The sequence below is a fragment of the Athene noctua genome, chromosome 7, assembly GCF_965140245.1.
Source record: "Athene noctua chromosome 7, bAthNoc1.hap1.1, whole genome shotgun sequence".
Classification (NCBI taxonomy): Eukaryota; Metazoa; Chordata; class Aves; order Strigiformes; family Strigidae; genus Athene; species Athene noctua.
In genome coordinates, this window is record NC_134043.1 from 7811200 (window position 1) to 7832994 (window position 21795).

The 21795-nt window shown below is 36.8% G+C and overlaps 1 protein-coding gene across 3 annotated transcripts in view; it reads right to left on the minus strand.

Annotated features, from left to right (window-relative positions):
- The window catches only part of R3HDM1 (R3H domain containing 1), a 58529-nt gene extending 38110 nt beyond the window's left edge, over positions 1-20419 (minus strand). The window contains exons 1-8 of one of the 3 annotated variants that reach the window (XM_074911445.1): positions 20288-20419; positions 18660-18870; positions 10416-10457; positions 9879-9968; positions 4399-4513; positions 1854-1932; positions 319-378; positions 97-237 (exon numbers count right to left, since the gene is read on the minus strand). In XM_074911445.1, the coding sequence (XP_074767546.1) occupies positions 97-237; positions 319-378; positions 1854-1932; positions 4399-4513; positions 9879-9968; positions 10416-10457; positions 18660-18830 (698 nt within the window). In that variant the 5' untranslated portion in view covers positions 18831-18870; positions 20288-20419. The remainder of the gene's footprint in view (positions 1-96; positions 238-318; positions 379-1853; positions 1933-4398; positions 4514-9878; positions 9969-10415; positions 10458-18659; positions 18871-20287) is intronic. The other 2 variants (XM_074911446.1, XM_074911447.1) reach the window with 2 other exon arrangements.
- Between the last annotated feature and the right edge of the window lie 1376 nt (positions 20420-21795).

Sequence of the window (21795 nt, forward strand, 5' to 3'; positions counted from 1 at the left end):
CCGACCCCTGCTGCTATGGATGCAGCACCATTGCATAATATATCCTGGGTGTTTAATCTATGCATCAAAAAGTTTTTTCAAGACTTTTTCACTTACATTCTTGTATTGCTAGTTTTATTTACTATGACTGACTTCCCACTCTGGTCCACGTTGTGCTCTAATCCAAAGTAAGCAGCTACCCTGTGCAACAGCATTCTATGGTAAGATGTCATTGGGGGAAACTTTTTTCTTGGAACTCTGGAAGAAAGGAATAGTAGCTTTATTAAACAAACAGGAACACTCTTGAATTCTTTTCTCCTATTAGAGTACAGTACTTACTCATTATTACCAATGAAATCTAAAATTTCCTGTTCTAATTTCAGCAGCATCATTCTGTCCCTGAAAATAAAAACACAGCAACTCATATATGAGACACTCCAATAACTGCAGTTGTATTCATCTTAAGAATACACAGATAAGATCTGTGATGAAGGGATGATGACAGACTGTAAGTAAGACCACCAGGTGTCAAATGCAGTATTTTTAGGACAAAGTACTTGTTTTTCACTAAGCTATCTTATATTGGACCTGGCTACTGAAACATTCTGTTCTCACCTAAGAAATCAGAGTACAAGCTCAACAGAAAGTACAGTCATTGAGAAGACAGTCTCACGAAGAAGGAAAAGCAGTGACTAGGTTGTTTCTTATTAGTTAGCATGAGTAGTAAGATTTGCAGAGGCCTGAACTGACCCTTGGATTGAGCAGCACGTCATCAGATCATTGAAACAGAGTGACAGAGGACTGATAACGGCAGGCAGTACTACTACATACCCACAAGTAGCTAAAAGCTGGCACACGCTGCAATGTGAGGAGATATTAAAAGAATATGAAAAAGCTAAACCTCAAGGTGATAGAAACAAACACGAGTCTTAAAAATGCTCACAGCAGTTCCAATAAATCGTTAACATATAATGAAATTAACTGTCGCACAGTCCATAATTTGTGCCCATCAGATGACTAAGCTTCCCAGTTATTGCTTGTGTAAATCCGAAGCAGACCTTCACCTACAACTTCTTATTTTCATTGGGATGCCTTATGACTTCAAATAGGAACATAAGAGTCTAGCAGAGGTCCGTGCTTGCTAATTCGAATCTATAGGACAAAATGGTGTTGGCACCTTCTTACAGCTCATTTCACATTTTTTACCAATAAAGTGGAATCCCAAAAAGTTATCACACTGGAAATCATAACTATAATATGAATTAATAACAAAGAGCCCATGGAATAGCTTTTGCAACAGCAGCACAATTCCACCAAGTTAATTTCTTGCTTTGTATATGCAGCCATAGACTTAGTATGAAACCCCATTGAGGAAAAGAACAAACAAGATAGACATGGACTTGAATGAGGTCAGATTTGGTTTCTGATGTGCAGAGTGTAGATGTATATCTCTAACTATAGTTATATGGTACAGCTTAAAAAAAATTAATTCCTTTGTCTATAAATTCAGTGCAAGGCAGATTAAAGTAAGAAAAGGCAGTTTGGTTTCCAACAAGCAGACACAAAGAGAGTACAAGTTTTAGAAATACAGCATTAGAATCCCTTCAGGGAGTGAAATGCACACAGACAGAACTCATTATTTGCCAATTAAACATTAAAAGCATTTAAATCATTTCAGTGTGCTGAACCTCTGTTCATATAACAGACAAATTACAGTGGATTGGTGTTTCAGATAGCTCGTGCAGCAAAATCGCATCCTAAATAACATATAGTGTTAAACATTTAAGAGGGGAAAAAACGCCACCACAAAAAAAGAGGTGGTGCGACACCTCAAGCAACAAGCAGCAAAACAAAAAGTTGTTAGTGATGCTTACCTGGGATTGTTTTTTAATGTATTTACTAAAAATTCATGAAGATCTATACCAGTGGAATCCGTATATTCTTGGCTGGAATCTAAAGGTGAGGGGGAAGAGAGAAAAATTACACTTTGAAAAAGCACTATTTTTTTTTCCCAATTATTGCTAAACATATTGTTCATGGATCAATACTATGTAACTATTAGGCATGTTATTCCCAAAATTAAACACTTCCAGTTTACAGGGAAAAGGCTCACAAATAAAAAACAAAACAGATAACGCAACATCACTCCTAATCCCCTAATTCAAGTGTAATACTGAAGCAAAAGCTGCCAATTTATTAACAAATTGCTATGTATTTTGAAGCAGTAGATCACCTTCAGTCACTCAGTCTCCAACACTACACTCTTGTATACACTGCTGTGGGCCAGCAACTGATCTACAGAATTACTGGATGATGCCTGAAGAAATACTATAATTCAGAATGTAACGGTTTAACCTTCATAAATGTTATTTTGTATTATTAAAAGTCCTTGTTCTGTTGGCTTTGTTTTAGCAAAAGAATGCTCAGAAGTTTTCAAAAAGAGGTCTCACAACCTTCTGCCTCCTTTCTGCTTCAGTGAAACAAAGTATTCAAAGTTACATCTTGCTCTCTAAAATCTGTCACTGGAAGAAATTATTTAACACCAAATCTTCCCTTACATGAACATCTGCTAGAGTCCCAGGTCTCAGAACTCAAAGCTGTAGAAGTTTTAATAATCTTTTTGTCCTAGATTTCTTCCAGGAACTACTTACTCATTAACCTAGTCTAAAGTTAGGTACAGCTGAAACTCATGCCTAGGTCCTAGCTGTTCAGGTGGTTTTGTGTCAGTACAGAGAGCAGTCATTGCGAATTAGCATCTATTAGCAGTGAGGGGACTACTGTACACAAAAGGGTAGAATTTGGTGGAGACAGAATCTATGCAGGCTTTTTCATCAGAAGCAACAGTGCCAGCAGAGCAGCCTCTTGGCATAGTGAGAAACTGGGTGACCAGAGTGTCCAATTTTCAAAAGTGAGATCTAAATTTTTCCTGGAGAAAATCCAAGTCCACCTGAGGACAGGGAATCTCTATTTCCCTAAAGAAGAATGATCGTGGGCTCCTTTATCTGCAGAGCCATATATTATCAGTGAAACCAAGCAACTCTGAGCATTTATGGTTTGGGATCACTTGATTCTGAGGAGGGGAATCCTGCCTATGCCTGGTAAAGTAACGTCAAAGTAAATAATTATGCAATCTTTATTTTCTTAATTTGTGAGTAATAATTACTAGAAGACTGAAGCTTAAACTCCATTTTCTATTTTGGCACATCCTAACTTGGCAAGTCATTAACCTCCAGAGGAGATAATAGGTGAAGTCAGAACAGCTACCTCTACCTTAAGTATTTTGTCACTTTGTTCTCAACTCCTCATCATTACCTAACCATCTTGAGTATATATTTTTTAAAAATTTTTCTTACGGGGGGGGATGAGGGTAGGGTGCAGTTGGAGGTTTTGGGGGGTTGTTTTGTTTTCCTCTCCTTGATTTTGGAAGGTGGGCATGTACTTTAAAGGTTGAAGAAGTCAGCTCTGAAAGAACACCCTACTTTAAGGCATCATTTCAAAGACTGAGATTTATAAATGCAGTTAAGTTCTCCACCCCAGTACTTTTTATTTCACAAATACCCAGCTGCCAGCTGATGCACTGAAATGCCACATGAGGAAGGTCTTATGGAACTGAGGGACACAAGATGGACAAGTGCTACCTGTTTCGAAAAGAATTCTAGATATTTCCTACACAATGGTTGGTCTAATACTTAGATAAACATTCTGGATCCTTTACTTAAAGCAAGAGCTGTACAATGATTTTCCAACTTAAAAGCATAAAGTCTTCTAGCTTCAAGAGGCATTATGTTACATGGACAGAGACAGGTTTATGTCATTAATTTTGAAGTTCTTTTTCAGGTTAAAAATCAAAGATTCTCAGCAGATAGTCCTTCAATCCAGAATGCAGGAATATTGAACACACTATACTTGTAATTTTCATTTATGTGGTTCCACTCTTGCTCCAAAACTTTATAAAAAAAATTCTAGATACTATCAAAAGTAACATAAATAAACAAACAAGAACGTTTGACTTCTGTTGAAGAAAGAACAGAAAAAATACAAAGGTAGAAAACGGCTGTCATTTTCACTAAAGTTTCACAAATCTTGTGACAACAAAGTCTAGGAATAAGATAATATCTTCTATTGACTAGTAAAGTCAGTTTACCGAAAAACTGAGGAAACCCAATTGCTTTTATGCTGGTGTGCATAGCTAGACTGGCAAGAAAAGTATTTGCTGGAGTACATGTGTTGGATGAAGCCTTGAAAGCACTGTATCTTCTGGGGAGAAATTCTTTCTCCAGCTCAAGGATGCCTGATCTATTTGCTTCATTTGCTAAAACCCCCAATGTTTATGCAATGATGACCCAGAAGCAAACTGTATTTTCTCTAACATTCCCTATCTACACAGTACATTTAAACGCACAATGACAGATAGCAAACCTCTTGATAACATTTTTCTGGACAATTTTTCACTGGATTTTTCCTTTTCTGTTTCATCTTTCGCAGGCTTTTCTTCTTTTTCAAAAGACTGTGACAACTGGATCTGAATTTTCTCCTGTCAAAAGTAAAAATTAGTCATCACAGAAATTATTTCAAACAATACCTGCAGGAAAACTGTTTAGTAATACGTTACCTGCAAAATGAAGAAATAACAAGGAATATAATTGCCTTTCTATTCTTTCTGATCCCACATGTACTATGTGGCCACAAAATGAAATTATTTTTCAGTAAATCAAAAACAACAGAGAGGACATAGAAAGTGCCATATACATTTTAGAATTTACACACACTTCCAGGCCCTGAATGCTATTTCAAAGTGAATTCAAATTATATTAAACACATATGAAAGTATTCCAGTTTTACAGATGTATAAATTTTATACAGCTTCTAAATTTAAGTAATGCATCATCCACAATGCTTTTTTTTCCCCCCATTCTTCACAGTTCTTGACTATAAAAGCTTGTTTCAATTTGGTTTATACCAAGAAGGAAAAAAATTGAAACATTTGTTTCATCTCACAGACCAGCATTCCCAGACCCACAAAAAGGAAATATTATTTACAGTACAATATATCAAGGCAAAATTTGCAAGCCTTACTGTCATACAGGCTTAGATTCTTAACTTCCCATATATTTTGACAGAGTATCTTTGTGTGTAATCATCTCAAAATCCAGGTTTTTATACAAATCTATCATAAAACATGTTTCCCAACTACAGCAAAAGAGAGATTCCCTTTGAAATTAGTGACATAACGCTCCTTTAAATAGTGGAAAATTGTAATTTGTTTTTCATGCTTCTATTCTTTAACAAGATTGTCAGTGAAGAACTAACATATTTCAGACAGCAAAAACAGAGGAGGTAGGGGGAAACAGAGACACCATGTGTCTGAATGAGTCCAAGAGGATGAGTGGCAAAGTCCTGTAAGCATGAGACTCCCCCATTACCTTTTATCTCAAACTCCCTCTAATGTCAATTTTGTGAGTTGATGTTGTCACCCAACCCACCCAAGAACATCTGATCCTTCCCAGCACAAATAACCTGCCCCTGATCCATCAGTCTTGCCTATCAGACTTCGGTCCTGCACCTAATCCTTTCCCATGCGAGTCTTCACGCTTCCTTCAGACCCATTCTTACCCATATTCTGGCACCTGCTCTAAGCTTCTCCTCCCATGTCATTCCCCAGACTGGATCTCACTCATATAAGCTGGCCAGAGTTAAAAATAGTCAGGATTCTCCAAGGCTAAAGACTGTTTCACACGCAAACACATCCTTGCACAACCCGCAGTAATGCTCTTCCCTGCCCTGGCACAAACAATTGCTCTCTCGACCTTGGTCCCTTCAGAACTGGGCAATGGAACCCTGTACTAATGAGATTCTATACTAGATTCAATATGCTTTTTTGGAGTAACAGCTTTTTCAAATATGAAAAAAATTTTGCTGATAGTTTTATCAACTCTCCCTTTCATTATTATTTTCCCCCCACATTAAATGTTCTAATTAAACTTACTACTTAATGAACACCCTGCAAAACAGCATTACAAATGTGAAGACTTCTCAGCTTTTGAGATCATCTATAAGCAGGTCTAACAAAAACCATTACAAACCACTAGTAATGAACCCTTCTGTATAATTCTTTCCTAGTCTTGAGAATTCACTTGGCTACAAACATTAGAGTCCAAACCAAGTCTTTGCATTCCTCACCTCATAAACCTGAATATAATTCAAATGAGCAATTTATTTGTCACTACAAAGTGCATTACACCTACTGTTCATAAGTTATTTGAAGAAGAAACATGTCTTAAGAAATTATTTTTGTCTTGGATCCACCAATATGTTATTCTCCATTTTACAATAATACTCTACAAAACTATCAGTAGATAAAGGAAATTTTCCTAGTCTGATCTTCCTTCACTAGAAAATTGATTGACTACGTATTCTAAACTCATCCAAAGTAAAAGCATACAGCAGTAGTTTAGTCAAAGGATTTCAGCAAGTAACCATTTTCATATTTCTTTTCCCACGAGAGCTAAAAAAGGAATAGCCATCTGAACAGCCAGCTGTTCTACTACCACCAATTCTACTTCAAAGTGTGATACAACAGAACTGCGTACCAAAGAGCACTTTCTTGCTATTTTGTGCTATAAAAACTGTAGCATCTAATTAAATATGACCAACTTGACTAGAAAGCTGCTGAAAAATCTCTCAACTCCTATTCCCTAAATTCTTTTAATCCCACCCTGTTTATAGGGAGTCTCTTCTGCCATACTGATTTAATAGACTTCTCACTGTAACTCAGACCACCTACCTTAAGCTCTCTCATTGTAGCAAAAGAAATTGTCAACAAATCCTGATCAAACAAGAGCAAGCCAAACAAAAAGCAAAAGCCCCCAAACCTGAAACCTTTGAGAAAAAGTTGAGTCAGGAAACATTACAGAATATTACTTAAAGGCCCTATGTCCTGGGGTCTTGGGCTTTTTACCAGCAATCTCTAAAACCAATAACCATCTGAATTTACACAAGTCAGTATAAACTGACATTATAAATCCTCGGCTTCTTCCCTCTCCCACCTTCTTTGGATTGTTTTATTTTGTCAAAGAAGATAAAGTTCAATCTTTTGGAGGTTTAGTTACTTGTTACTCATAACAGTAACTGTCCTTCATATGAACATTTTTCCTTAAGAAGAGCTGAACTGGATCACCCTTTGCTAGTGTTCAGACTTTATATTAGAGCATACAGAATCAGAACAATCCCAGTACCTAACATTTAGACAAAAGACAGCAAAAGAATAAAAAGGTAGTGTATTTACAAAGATAAAAGATCAAATAAATCAGTTATGTTCTTCCTCCTGCAATAAACTGATAAGCTTATACTTTCACAGAACCTTTTAGTAAAGGGCTGCCAGTGCTTTTTAACAGTTAAGGCTTAAAAATTTTGGAGCTCTTACCTAGATTTCTCAGTAAGGAACAGTATCTTTTTTTCAATTGAGCAAAAGCTCAAGAAAAAATAAACAAGTACATCAGAAAATAAATTGATCTGCTCAAGACAATTTTTCTGGTCTGTCAACCTCTTTCATTATAGCCTTCTGAAGAGAAGCAGTGGGCAGTGACCTGCTAAGTGACTCGTACACCTGCATGCACCTGGGAGTTTCACCTTGCTAGGAGCTGCTGTACACACTAGTCTGGCAGGTGTGACTGTTAAACAGTCACAGGCAAGACTACAGAGTTTCTCCCAAAACTCACACCAGTTCCTAGCTGAGTAAGTCTGTTTTTCATCTTATCAAGCGTAACACATTCTAACCATCAAAAACTGGGATTCTTCAAGTATTATCAGCAACTTTCTCCTGAATTTTATTCTTAACTCTTAAAATCCATTTTAAGTAAGAACACAAAACTGGAAGCCATTTTTCAGTTGCAATCACTGATACAACAGAGCAGTGACTTTTCCAGGAAGGGGAAGCAATCACAGGGCTGTGGGAGACAGTCTCTCACTTCACCGAGCCACTGGACCTCTCACACATCCCAAGCACAATTAATGCCTGCACAACTTGCTTCAAAGTGTGGGGGCTTAAGGCAGCCAGCAGCCAATTGGTTCTTATAGAGGAACTCTTCCATGCCATTCCCAAAGATTCTTTGGGAAGAAAGCAAAATGGGTGAAGAAAATGCCTGTAGGAGTTGTTACAGAGGATCATGGAAGACCTGCGCCCCACAGGACATGCACTCCAGCATCAGAATTGCAACAAATTCCTACTTCTAACTCTTCTCTTCAACATCCATTTCTCTACTCCGCAGGGAAGAATTAAATTTGTTCTCTCAATCACTTGCACAGTTATTGGGACTCATAAGCCATTTTTTCTAGATTACTGTTTCTAAAGAAAATTCACAGGTAGATCTAATTTTGTTTCTTAATATAAAACCTGCTTTATGGTATTCCCTTCATACAAACTTACATTATTGCACAATTCAATTCATGCTGTAGAACTGGCCTTTACATCTCTTCTACTACTGCAATAATTAATTTCAAGACGACCCTTGCAGTACATAGAAGGATAGATTCTCAGAGAACACAGTAACAAATGCCATCTGTAGAGAGTGCTTATTATAAGCGTCTGACATGGTGTTGTATAGTGCTGGAGGATTTAAAAATCCTAACTTCTCTTATGTTTGAAATATACTCTGGATGAACAGCTCATCAAATTAGGCTTCTCTTGTCCTGTAATTAGATACGGTGACTGAAAAAGTTAAACCAGAACTTCAGAGTAAACAACTAAGCATGAACTACATCTCTCAGTCAATTCTGTTAACCTTATACAAAACATCATGTAAATAGCATTAGCTTTTCTGCTGTCGTTTGATCTGGAGCCCATACCACTCTAAGACTTAGATTTTAATCAAGTTAGCAGGCCCAGTTTCAAAAGTTCTCCAGCCAACTCTTCACATACTGGTATGTTAAAGAGAGACTACAAAAAATACTTTTCTCAGTTTTTGCAAGAAAAAAACCCACAAACCTAGATACGTTACGGTTCAATCTTAGGAAATTTTAATTAGCTTGACAAATTTCTACATGAGTTCAAACTCCTTCCCCAAAACATAATTACCACTCCCCCAGCAAAACCCCAACCCTGTTGTTCTACTGGTTCCTTCTGCTTGTTATGAAAAGGGAGACTTCTCACAAAAAGACAGTTCAGAAGTTTTTCAAATAACAGCAAAATAAGTCAACATGCTTTATGAGTAAGCCACTAAGGATAATTTCAGTTTTGTCAAGAGTGAAATAAGAGAAGCATTTTGATGCCCCTCATTCATACACAGCGCTAAACCCAGTAACAGTATTTTGCTCTAAAAACACAGACTGGTATGAAGGTCAAATCAGGAAGGCTAGATTTTGGTTCAAATTCTCTGAAGTTTTTTACATATTTTGTTCAGCATTTAGGAACTTCTTTAAGTGTGTTGTATCATCTTAATAGATTAGTCTTCAGACATACCTCAGCCATATGTCAATAGAACTACCAGCAATTATGACTAATATGCAGGAATTCAGTTAAAACACCAGAACTTACAACGGTTTAAACTTTCTAAATATAAAAAGCTGATAAATTATACTGCATATTAATAATCATTTTTCTGTCTTACTGATGGCTGACAGCACTTCAGCAGTTTAAGACTGCCTCAAGTGCACTGGAACACTTGAAAGTTAAAAGAACTAACAGAACCTCTCTTCCTGTTCCCCAGACATCAACCATTATAGTTCAGAAAAACAAAGCAGCAAATTCTTTGACTGATATTACCACCTTTATTAAAGCCATATTTTTTAAAAAAATTTAAAATCATATGGTGTCTGTATATTTAGAGAGTACCCAGAAGATTTTCTTTTGAACAGTAAGTTACCTCAAATTGTTTCAGAAACTTCAGTAATGTGATTTTTACCTGGAGGTCCCGTGATATTTCAGCTGTGGGAGGTGGTGGATATTCTTCACATACAGCAAGGCTCCGAACTAACTTTAACTTTGTGTTTGACTAAAGGAAAGTATGTAAAATTAAAAACTCTGGCTTATAAAAAAATTATATAAATATACCATAAGCCGTTATTTTTCCATTCATTTTATGTAAAACAAAATGGTTGAAAACTGCATTTTTAATATTTTCAGTAGAACAAATAATTTCCTTTATGATGAAAATACCCAAGCAATTGCAGCTTTTGAAGACACTGTCAGCACAATAGAGCACATCTAATGAGAAGTAAATAAAATCTTTGGGAAAGTGTTTCTCTCCATAACAATAAAAAGCCACCAAAAATATAAAGGCAAACCACAAAAGCAGACAACTAGGCAAGACAAAAATCCAACATAATAAAACAAAGCTTCAATGCCAAAAAATAAAACTAAAGGCACTTTTCACAAAGTAACAAAGCTTCATCAAGCATGAAGGGCTTCCTTAGCATGCCAGCACACAAGTCTACTGTACCTTCGACCTTTTTGCTGTCTGTCCAAAAGACTGCACTGGCCGCTAAATGATAGGCACAACAGAAAAGGTTTATATTAAACTTAACAGTACAATTTTATTAACGCAAAAGTCTGTATAACAGAAAGCTTTAACAGTTATTACTGACATGGTCAAATCTGTGAAAGGAACAGCAGGTGCTTTTGGCTGAAGGATTATATGCTCTCCCAATATATGCTTGTTCTTGATTTCTTTTCTTCATGTATCAACAATAGCTATTACAGGAATTTAACAGGAAGCAAGCATTACTCTTGTTCAGTAAAATCCAAGCAGTCTACTCTCTCAGCCAGCTCCTGCATTTTAAATTGTCATGCCCTAATTTCCCTGGCAACATGACATGGGTTTTATAAATTTTCTTCCTATTCGTGAAAACTACCTGGAAAAAAAAAAGATATTAAAAAAAAAACCAACTCAAAAAGGGGGAAAAAAACCTCACAGCATTGCCTCTGTAAGGGGAACGGATGAGGCCCTATCATAAGCAGGTTAACACACGTGGGGGTTTTTTTCATCTTAGGACCTATGAAAGAGGACTTGAAAATGGGCTAATTTTTTTCCCAATTTCTTGTTCTTTAACTCAGTAATTTACTATGCATTAACAGGCTCTTTACCCCTCCCTGATCCCTTCTTCTATTACTATTGTTTCTTTTTTCAAAGCAAAACAAAAAAAGCATTACCAGAATTTTACTACAGTATGCATGACTGAAAGGTACATTTGAATCAACAAAAGTATATAACAATTTCTTAACTGCATGGTTAAAACTGTCTCAACCCTCTGTAACAGTTACACAGGAACAGAAGCACTTACAGTGGTACAACATAAAAGTATTGGTTCCACTTTACAACTAAAACTGATGAATAGACAAGCCTTTAACAGAACTGTTTTTACTGAGCACAGGCCTAATATTTGTAAGGAAAAAGAATATTGGTGATATAATTTAAAATATTGTTTAACAGACAATATTTCCCCCTTTATGGAAGGGATATCCTTTCCGAAAGAAATTAAATAAAAACTCCATTTGAAAACTACATGAAGGGAGCCTTCCTCGCCCTAGGCTCATAGGAGCAGAGGTCTATCAAGTGCCTTAATTTCTTAGCAGGACATACGTGTTGCTAAAAAGAACACTAAGCTACAGTAAATGGTTCTACCATGTAAAGGCAGAAGAATCTCTTTCTCTCATTTTCCCCAAGTCCCAAATGTCTTTTTTGGATGTTGCACCAGCTTAGCTGAAGAGCAGCAGAAGGGGAGCTCATTTCACTATATAACAGGATTTTAAATAGCAGCACTAAAAACTAACTGAACTCATCATCAGTTTTTTAAAGGAAACTTGCTGAGATTTTGAGCAGCAAAGACAGTTCAAATGTTCTCATAACTGGAACAATACAGAGACTTTGAATTTTGCTGTTACCTGCAAAATATTTTTTTCTTTCAATCAGCTATACTGAAAGCATATATCGCATATTGAAAGCTGGCACTCTGCATATCCCTGGCAAAGTTTCTGTAATACCAAGCTTCTAGACTTTCAGGAACTGGATGATTTCCCAGCCTTGTATCAATTACTCCAGTATCAATTATCTTAGGCGGGTTCAAATCAAGTAGTGTGAACTTAAAAATCTATCAGCATTGCCAATGGGGTCCTCAGTTTCCTGTCAAAGCAACAGGCAAAAGAATCTACACTTTGGCAACTGTTTATCTTTTGCAAAATTTTGGAAGCTTTGAAGACAGTATCTAACTGAAAAGAGTATAGGGAATCAAACACCCCAGATTCATCATGTAGGGGAGCAGGAAGAGGGGGTAAAAAAAGAGAAAAATCAACTTAGTTATACAGGACAAGACATTTTAAACTAGCCAAATGGAATTTTTAATACTGTTAACCAAACCTTTACAGACAAGTGACTGCTCACTAATTAGTTAAGACATACATATTTCAGTTATTCTTAAGAGCGATTAAAAAAAAAAAAAAGAGAGAGAAGAGATTGTTGCTGGGAAGCAGGAACCATATCACGGTTAGATTTGATATAGATCTGTACAAAGCACATATCTCCTCCTCACCTTACCTTAGATAAGTCTCACAAATCCACTGCAACCAAAACTTAAGTATGTTTGTTCATGTCAAAAGTGAAACAAATGTTTCAAAGTTTGAGATACTGAAATTGAAACGATCTAGTATCAAATCTGAGTTCTTTATAAGAATGTTTAAAATCAGGGTGGATTTTATATTTCAATTACAATAAAACAAGTTTGATGGTATATTCCTTTAAATGTTTTTTGTGTGTTGTATCTCATCTTCCAGTCTGATTGCAGAATTACAGTTCTGGTTCCAGGTTAGAAAGCCAACCCAACTGACACTTAAAGATTCTTATAAAGATGGGTGTTTGCAACCTATGGGGAATAAGTTAATCAAAGCAATATAGGATATTCAGGGTAGTAAACTAAAGTATTTGAATACCATGGTGCTCAATTTCATGAGCACCTGACAATTCTTAGGGTCCAACCGAACACCAATAACACTGGGGAGAACTGGGGAGCCACTACAGAAGGGAGATTCTCCCTTGACTGAATGACTCAGACCTCAAAGTTATACATTTAAGTTTCACCCATCATACTAAGGATTGTTATCTAGAAACAACTGCCTTGTAAACCAATCCTTTGATAGGCATGGATTCCTTGCTTTCCACCACAACTTTAAGGATGTTAAAACCTGAAATACAAGCCCCCACATCCAGCTGTAACTGTGAGGAATAAGCACCACACACTTGACAAGAACCACTGGAATAAATCTGGGATTACTGGACTGCAGAGACAGGTGATGTGAGAAAAGGCTTATGATGTGAGGTCTGCACCTGGAATTACAAAACTCAGAGTCCCATGATATCAACAGTAACTGCACTCACAAAACTTGAGGATTATTGGGCACAGTTTCTTTCTTGGGCAAAACCACACCAACTGAGGGTAACTACACTCTGACTGCAATTCCAGGACAGCAGGTAATCAATGTATGTTGTAGCTGTTAACACACATTTTCTCTCTTTTCAGGTCTGCAAATTTTAGTTCTGTCCCAATTTCTTTGCATTTACCAGGTTTCGCTCCCACAGAGCATCTTTATGTTCCCCATTTGTGAAAAAGAATTTATAGCTACTTTAGAATATATAATCTTTAGTGAGTGCAAATTAAGCAATTTCTTTGTATTTGCAGCTCTCAGACTTGTACTGACTGGAGAAAACACTGTGTTAATGAAAGCGAGATTAAAAACAAATTTATGCCTCGTTTAAAGTCATTATGGGCATGATTTCAAGACAGTGTTTAAAGCAAGTATTCCAAACAACTGCATAATGAAAATAACAATTAGGTTTTTGTCTTTAAAAAAACCCCCAACAATTTTAAGATCAACTACTATGCTTCATTTCCAATCACAAAATAAAAAGGGAATTAAGGTAGATTTTACCAAAAAAATATAATCATATATATCCAGGCTTTCAGTAGGAGCATTTGCCTATTTTATTTTTCCCTCATTAGCTCCACAGATTACATATATTAAATACAAAGACCCAGAGGTGTTACATGCCTTCCTCTATCATCACTATGCTGTCTAAACAAGTTGGATAAAAACAGGTCAGGCACAAGATGGCAAATTTAGAAGCGTGAAAGGTTTTGCGAGAAAGTACTATATCTATTTCTGAAGTACCGTTTGGACATTTCAGAGGACAGGCATGACATGACAGACCTGAACAAAGAGTGTTCTAAGGGCATTCAGTTTTTCATGTTTCTTCTAAATTAGGTCTCAATTTTAAATCCAGTTAAGAGCTACCTACCATCCTAAGAACCACAGATAGCTTTGTGATACTGAAGCAAAGAACAGCATGGTCTATGGTTACTTGCTGTCTTGTATTAGTGAGTACTGACAGCAATTTTCCATGACACAGTAGAGGATGACTGATGGAAAAATAGTTTCACCATTGGACACAAAGGCATTTTCAACAGTTTAAAAGTAACTAAACAGAATCTGCCCAATCTTTTATCTATTAAAGAAGTATGAAATCACGTATTTTGGAGACAAAGACAGGTAAATCCTGAAAAGACCAAAACAGCTGGGGAGGAGAGGCAAGGAAAGGCTTCAAAGAACTCAGGCTGTAGAACAGAGATAGAAAAGAAAGGTTTGTGATAGTATGGAAGGAAGAAACTTGTAGAAAGGGAGATGTCTAGTTGTTAAGGAAAAAAAAAAAAAAGTAATTCCTCTAAAGGACAAGGATATCTGCTTAATTAGCATAAATCCAAACCAGAATTATACTCAGTGACTACAACATTTGCTTTGACCATATCACATGCTGAATGCGTACAACTCCTGTACTCATGCACCAGCCTCCATCCTTCCATGAGGCTTTTTTTGTTGGTGGTATTTTAGTTTTACTCTCCACAGCTTGCAAATGCTTTTCCTGATACATAGTGAGTGATGTAGCTTTCTTTCTCTCAGTCTTTTACTGTCTTGGCAATCATCACCCCATCAAGGATCTTGTATCTACTTATTAACGATTATTTTTTAGTGCAGAGATGACAGTATTTAAGACTAATATTCTTCTTTCCCCAATCCCCATAATGCATGGATTATAGAATAATAACAAACCTCCTTTTCTGGATTATACATAAACCAATGTGAATTGTTATGGAGATATAAAATATATTTTGTTTTGTTGGTTTGGGGTTTTTTTGGTTTTGTGGTTTCTTTTTTTTTTTTTCTCTAAAAAGTCTTCCTAATAGTCAATTAAAGGAACAATCCTGTGAAATAAATCCAGACTGTTTGTTTAATTTTTTGTCAATACTGGCTGACCCATTAACTTTATAACAGCAGTCCTTACAGTGGATGAAGTGTGGCCTGTCCCACCACCCACAAGCTTCAGATCCTGTAGTCTAGCTAATTCAGAGTTAGTACGTTGTCACCTGACCTGGATGAGATTAATAGATGGGAGACAACAGTGACTAGTGAAGCAAACCCTTTTTGATCACAAAAACTAGTGATGGCATTCTGCACATGACTTCTGTAAAAGTACTTTTTGTATGAGTGCCTCTTATTTCCAGTCCCATTTAAATGTTACTTGATGGTCACTTCAAAATCTGACAATTCAAAAGATCTTCCCTAATAATCTCTATATCAATTATACTACTCTAGCACTGCTTAAAGAATTTGGGAATGCTAGCCATGTACTCTAGCAAGATATTTTTCTCATTCACATTGTACCTCCGACAGTGTACACAAATAGGTTACTGATGCATAACACCTCAAAATAATCTGGAATTTAGAGCCAGAGTTACTTTTCAAAATATAATCACCAGTTTATGGAACTGTGAAGATCCCGAAAAGTACCTGAACTCAAACCATGATAGGTTTAGACAAAGGAAATTTCATCACCTGCTTCTTATTTGGCTGTGAAGAAGTTAGAAACAGAGTGATAACTGTACTCGGGAATATTATTGTAGTTTGCCAAAAAGTATAAAACCTATTAAGCACTTAACTAGATAGGAAAGCCAAAACTCAACCCCATGAAACTCCCACCCCCCCACCCATCTTCTGCTATACTCAATTAGTACACAAATTCAGATAAGCTTCTGATAATTTTCTCTAACGTTTCTCAGCAAATCCTTTGCTCTTTTCCCTACCACTATGGTAACATGTAACCTGAACTTAATGAAAAGTAGTACATCCAGTGAAATTTCACTAATCAAACTATTTAATCATCCACTAGTCAAAAACTTGCTGACGACTCTACTGTTCCCAGAAGTTTTGTTTACTATGGACAGGCCAAAATTTTTTTGTATTTTAGCATAAAACATGCTTTCAATGAAAAAGCCTCAAATATATATCATATATATTTGCACTAACAGCTACCATAATACAAGTGATATTAATTTTCGTTGACTTCAATTGTTGCAAAAGGCTTATGTTAGTTAGCAAGGTTCCCGTTGGTAATTGACCGTCTTGCTAGCACTCTGAAAATCAAGATCCTCAGCCTACAAACTCAAGTTTTTAATCACACTACTTGTGTAACAGCAATGTTGTGATTTTGAGGGAGACTCCTGGACACAGCACTCACATCCGCACTAAATGAAGATGACAGTAAAGCTGTCTCCATCAAACAGCTTTCATTACACAGTTGTTCAGTTCATCTCACATATGCTAGATAATTATTTCAGCCACCAGCTATTATGCCTCTACAAGAACAAAACCACGCACAACCCCCTCACCAAAACCCCTACAGCCACTGACAGCACCAAAGATTCATTTCTCTAGACTAGGTCTGACTATAGACCAACATTTGTTTGCAGGAAAGCAGATTTGCCACTTGAGTCTCATAGAAGTTTCCACACTAAAATTTGCTGAATGATATTTGTTGAATGAGAAAATGTGAATGAAATTTTTCCAAGTTACTGAACTGTAATAAACAAACTGTAAATTAATTTTTAAGGCTCACTACTACGATATTAATTGATTAAAGAAAATACCAGCTCAGCTATTACATCTACCAGCTCTTCAGTAGCAGTTATTTCTCATGTTACAGGAGAAATATTTCATTTTAAAGATTAATTTTTTCCATAAAATTACCTATTTACACTGATGCCAGCCTTTATAAAGCCAGCAGATATTAGAGTGTAAGACTGTATTGTTATTACAGTGGTCTACAAGATTTATTTGGGAACAATTTAACATAGCAGATAGAGCTTAGTTCACTCAGTGGAATACTGAATTGTTAGTCTGGAACAAAACTACTCCCTAAAGAACCTTTTACTCAATTCTCAATAACAAGAATCTAATAAGCTGCTGTCCTTTTTTTGCAGCCCCCAAGAGAATATCAACATACCCCATACCCCAGTCAGGATTTTTATCAGAAAATTGTTTATTATTAATCCAAAGACACAAAATTCCTACAGAAAACTAGCTTTTGTCAAACACAAGCTTCTGTGTTTTCTCTCAGAAATTTGCCCTGTTTTCTAGCTTATGCCAGAAAATTCCAGGTGCTTTCCTTAACTCCTCACCTCATCTAAGACACTTCCAGTCTTCAGTGGCCAAGTGAGCAGCCTCAGCTAGGAGCTATCTAGCTTGTCCCATGTGAAAGAGACCTACCGTTCAGGACTCTGGAGCATAAACAGTAAGTGCACAACTAAATCTCAGAGGTATTAAATCCATTCCATAAATTCTTAACTCATCCTTATTGGTGTGTTCTCCTTTAAGACAAGACATTTTCATACTATTTTGCCCACTTCCTTCTCACTTGAAATTTGATGTCACAATTTCTTCATAGGTACCCCTCCCACCTTGCAAAGACTTCATTCATAGGCATCAGCTCTTCAGCATACGCATGAGGACTGCCCAAGCTTTCCTACCTAATAAATCGCATACCAAAATTGTCAAGCAGTGAAGAACAGAAGAGAAGAGAAGGTACAGGGACTACCAACTAGCAGCCAAGATGGGATGATAGCTCACTCCAACACTGATGTAGGGAGAAAGAGGCTGGACCTTCTGCTGATGACTAGAGCAGGATGCAGACCTACTGGCCTCAGGAGCTCTTCTGACTTGATTCCTCTGACACCTGGGGATTTGGGTTACCTACATCTGATTACTGTAGCCTTATGCTCTACAGTTCTGCTGTAAACGTTACACCTGAGCCACCTGTAAGCTGCACACAGCTCAAAAGCCTAGACTGGTCACCCCTACCCAGGGCAGACATGCTGAGCTGTGCTGTAGTGTTGTTCATACAAGCAGTGCTCAACATTTTAGTGTTTTGATCAAACCACACTATTACTGCATAGCATCTTCTTAACACAGCCCAGTCTCTGAAACTCATTCAGGATTCGGCAACAGCAAGAGACAGGTGAGTGCCAAGTTTTTCCTTGTTCTGCTACAATGAAAAGACACAACTTCACACGTGCACTCAGAAAAGCACAAATATGGACAAACTGTCTGGTCCCCATGAAAACTGCTTATCTACTTCAAACAGTTAAAAATTACCAACTCTAGTAGTTACAAGAATATAAACAGAAGTGAGGCAAAGGAGGAGAGAGGAAGCAATAATCATGCTACTTGCTTCCCTAACACTGGCCAAGTTTTCCTGACGTGCACCAAAGAAACACATAAAAGGATCATGAGAAGGGGAGAAGAACAAGACACAGACGTATTTAACATGATATACTAGTGAAAAATAAAATTAAAAGCTTCTTACCGGCATATTGTTTTTGCTATCAGGACAATTTTCATCCTTTTCCGCATGAATCTGCTCCTGACTTCCTGATTTTATAAGGTTTTCAACTGGGTCTGTATCTTTAAATTCAGCTTCTGAACCCTTCATTGCATCAGTTTCATCTTTTACAGTAAGAATATCAGACATCCTCATTAGAAAAGGTTATTTTAAAATTCTACAAGAAATATGGAACCTTTAGGACAAAGAAAAAGTGGATCACTGAGTAATATTAATTTTTAAAGATTACATACCTAAACAGCCACCAAAAATAAACATGACTGCTGCAAAAAGGACTCCCCCTCCTATTATGACATTTTTTCCTACCTTGTATCAGAGGGAGAGAGAGTGATCATTTTCTTTTTAAACACTTCTATCAAGAGGCTTATAATAACAGACATCTACAGAAATGAGAACTAAGCTACAGTATAAGATGCCTGCAGATTATCCCTTCTGTATTTTAAAAAAAACACCTGAGCATTCATACTCCAAATCAAACTAGCCTCCAACAGAAGTAAGGGAAGGTTTTCTTATTAAAAGGGAGAATTACATATAGTTTTATTTTAAAAGGGTTGAAAGTAAATACATGAATAATAATGCACTAAGTGTGCAAACATTCATAAATTTCATTAAAGCTTTTAAGCTTCCTAATTGTCAGGTAACAACTAAACAAGTTCTGAATGCAGGAACTGTCTTACCTACTAAGTGTAGTTAAAGCACAGTTACCTACTGCGTTCAGCTCTGGGGCCCCCAACAGAAGAAGGGAGGACCTGCTCAAGCCGGTCCCGAGGAGGCCACAAAGATGCTGAGGGGGCTGGAGCACCTCCCCTGTGAGGACAGGCTGAGAGAGTTGGGGGTGTTCAGCCTGGAGAAGAGAAGGCTCTGGGGAGACCTTAACAGCAGCCTCCCAGTACTTAAAGGGGCTACAGGAAAGCTGGGGAGGGACTCTGTATCAGGGGGTGTAGGGATACGACAAGGAGTAACTGTTTTAAACTGACATCTAATCTCTTTAAGGAAGAGATTCTTCACCGTGAGGGTGGTGAGGCCCTGGCACAGGTTTCCCAGAGCAGCTGTGGCTGCCCCCTCCCTGGCAGTGTCCAAGGCCAGGTTGGACGGGGCTTTGGGCAACCTGGGCTAGTGGAAGGTGGCCCTGACCATGGCAGGGGCATTTGGAACTAGATGGTGTTTAAGGTCCCTTCCAACTCAAACCGTTCTATGATTCTACAATAAATGTAGTGAAAGGAGTCTTAATAAAATTAAGCACTATCTCAAAAACAATAAAATAAGAAAGAAAGATAAACCTTTGGTAATTAGCATAATAACCACCATTATCAGTAATTACAATTTATAATAATTTATAGTAGTTTAAAATCCTACATAAAGATAACTCTAATGATTAAAGCTATAACAGATTCACCCTGATTTTCCTTAAGAAATATGAAATACAACTTCTTGTCATTACTCAGCTACAGTGCAAGACGTGAAAACAAAAATTTTCAATTTCTTAAAAGAAATGAAGAATAAGATCTGAATGCTTAAAGTCCTTAATAGAAAACAAATAACAATCAAATAACATTATGGAAAAGTCTAAGTAAGTATTTGTGACTTAATACCTGATATATCCTACAGTTTGGGGATTGTGGTCTCCCACAAAAGTAAAATAAAATAATCCAAAGTTCCTTTTCACAGTTGTCAACCAAGATGTCAGTTGTAATGAACCATCTGGAATCCGGCAGGAGTCGTCCCATGTCCTTATCCCCAGTGTAGAGTCCTGGACAGAACTATGTTTTCTTGAATCAGCAAGAACATCCCTTTTGAATGCCTAAAAAATCAAAGGAAATACATGATACATTTATTTGGGGTGAGAGGAGAAAGGGAACATTGCACCCCAAAACTTAGTAATTTCAAGGAAAAAAGGCACTGAAGAGATTGGCATTTGTCATATATATTCACTCTACTCACTTTATCTAGCAGTAATAATATTTTTCCTTAGACTTCCATGATATTTCTGTATTACAGAGTTAACAAGTAATAAACATTTTGTTGGGATTCCTAGTGAGACTGTTTCTATAAACAAGTAGGTATCTTTCAGAAGAGTCTGAAAAGACAGTTTGAAATAAGCAGCCCAGCAGGTGTGGAGGAGGAATATGCCATAAAAACTCAAATGCCTCTTAGTACAACAGTATTTTTCTCTTTGTCACAGTTAATAATCTACAAGCACAATACATAATCCGTATTTTAAGGAACCTGAATTACAGAAGACAATTTCATTTTATTCAAGAAAGTAACTGCCCTTGAATGAGGATTTACAAATTCCCACAAAATTTACAAACGTTCCATCTTCCCTCTCAGGTTTGCTTTTCTGAGAAATAAGTAATATCACCACCCACAAGGAGGCATGCATTTGAAGTGGTAGGCAACAACAGACATCTAATAGCAAACAAAATGTAACCTATGAACACAGCAAGAATATCCTAAAGGAAAGAACAGAAATAACTATCTTTCAAACCTGTGAAAGATACACTGAAATAGAACAGCTGAAAATGATCTCTGTATTGCATTCCCCAAACACTTCTCTCATGACTAGTCATGGCCTTATTAAAACCAGTACAAATTATAATAAACATCAAGAACACCTCAGCTGAGCTACTTAATTTCCACGTAACATGATAATTAGAATGATTTCAGGAAAACCAACAAGTGAAAAACATTAGAATTGTTTAAAGTGAAATTAAGAAACAAATGAGACTTTACACCATGGTTACAAACACGATTTTAATCAATGTAGGTGAAGAACCTGCACTAAACTTCTCTTTCAAAATGAAGAGTTATACTACAGGCAGGAAGAAAGGATGGAAAGACGAGTTATGCAAGATCTTAATGTCTCCAATAAGTTGCATTTTAGATGAATTTGAAAATATTTAAGCATTCTACAGTATGAGGTCACTAGAAAGCAATTAATATCTAAATTACAAGGTCAGGTTGTGAGAGCGCCCAGGCTTTTATCAGTTTTAATGTTCTGTCATAAGCAAGAGCTCAATATAAAATAACATAACAGAAAACTAGCTAAACAGAAGACTGACTTTACATGAAAGAAAAGACATATCCTGCTTGAAAAAAA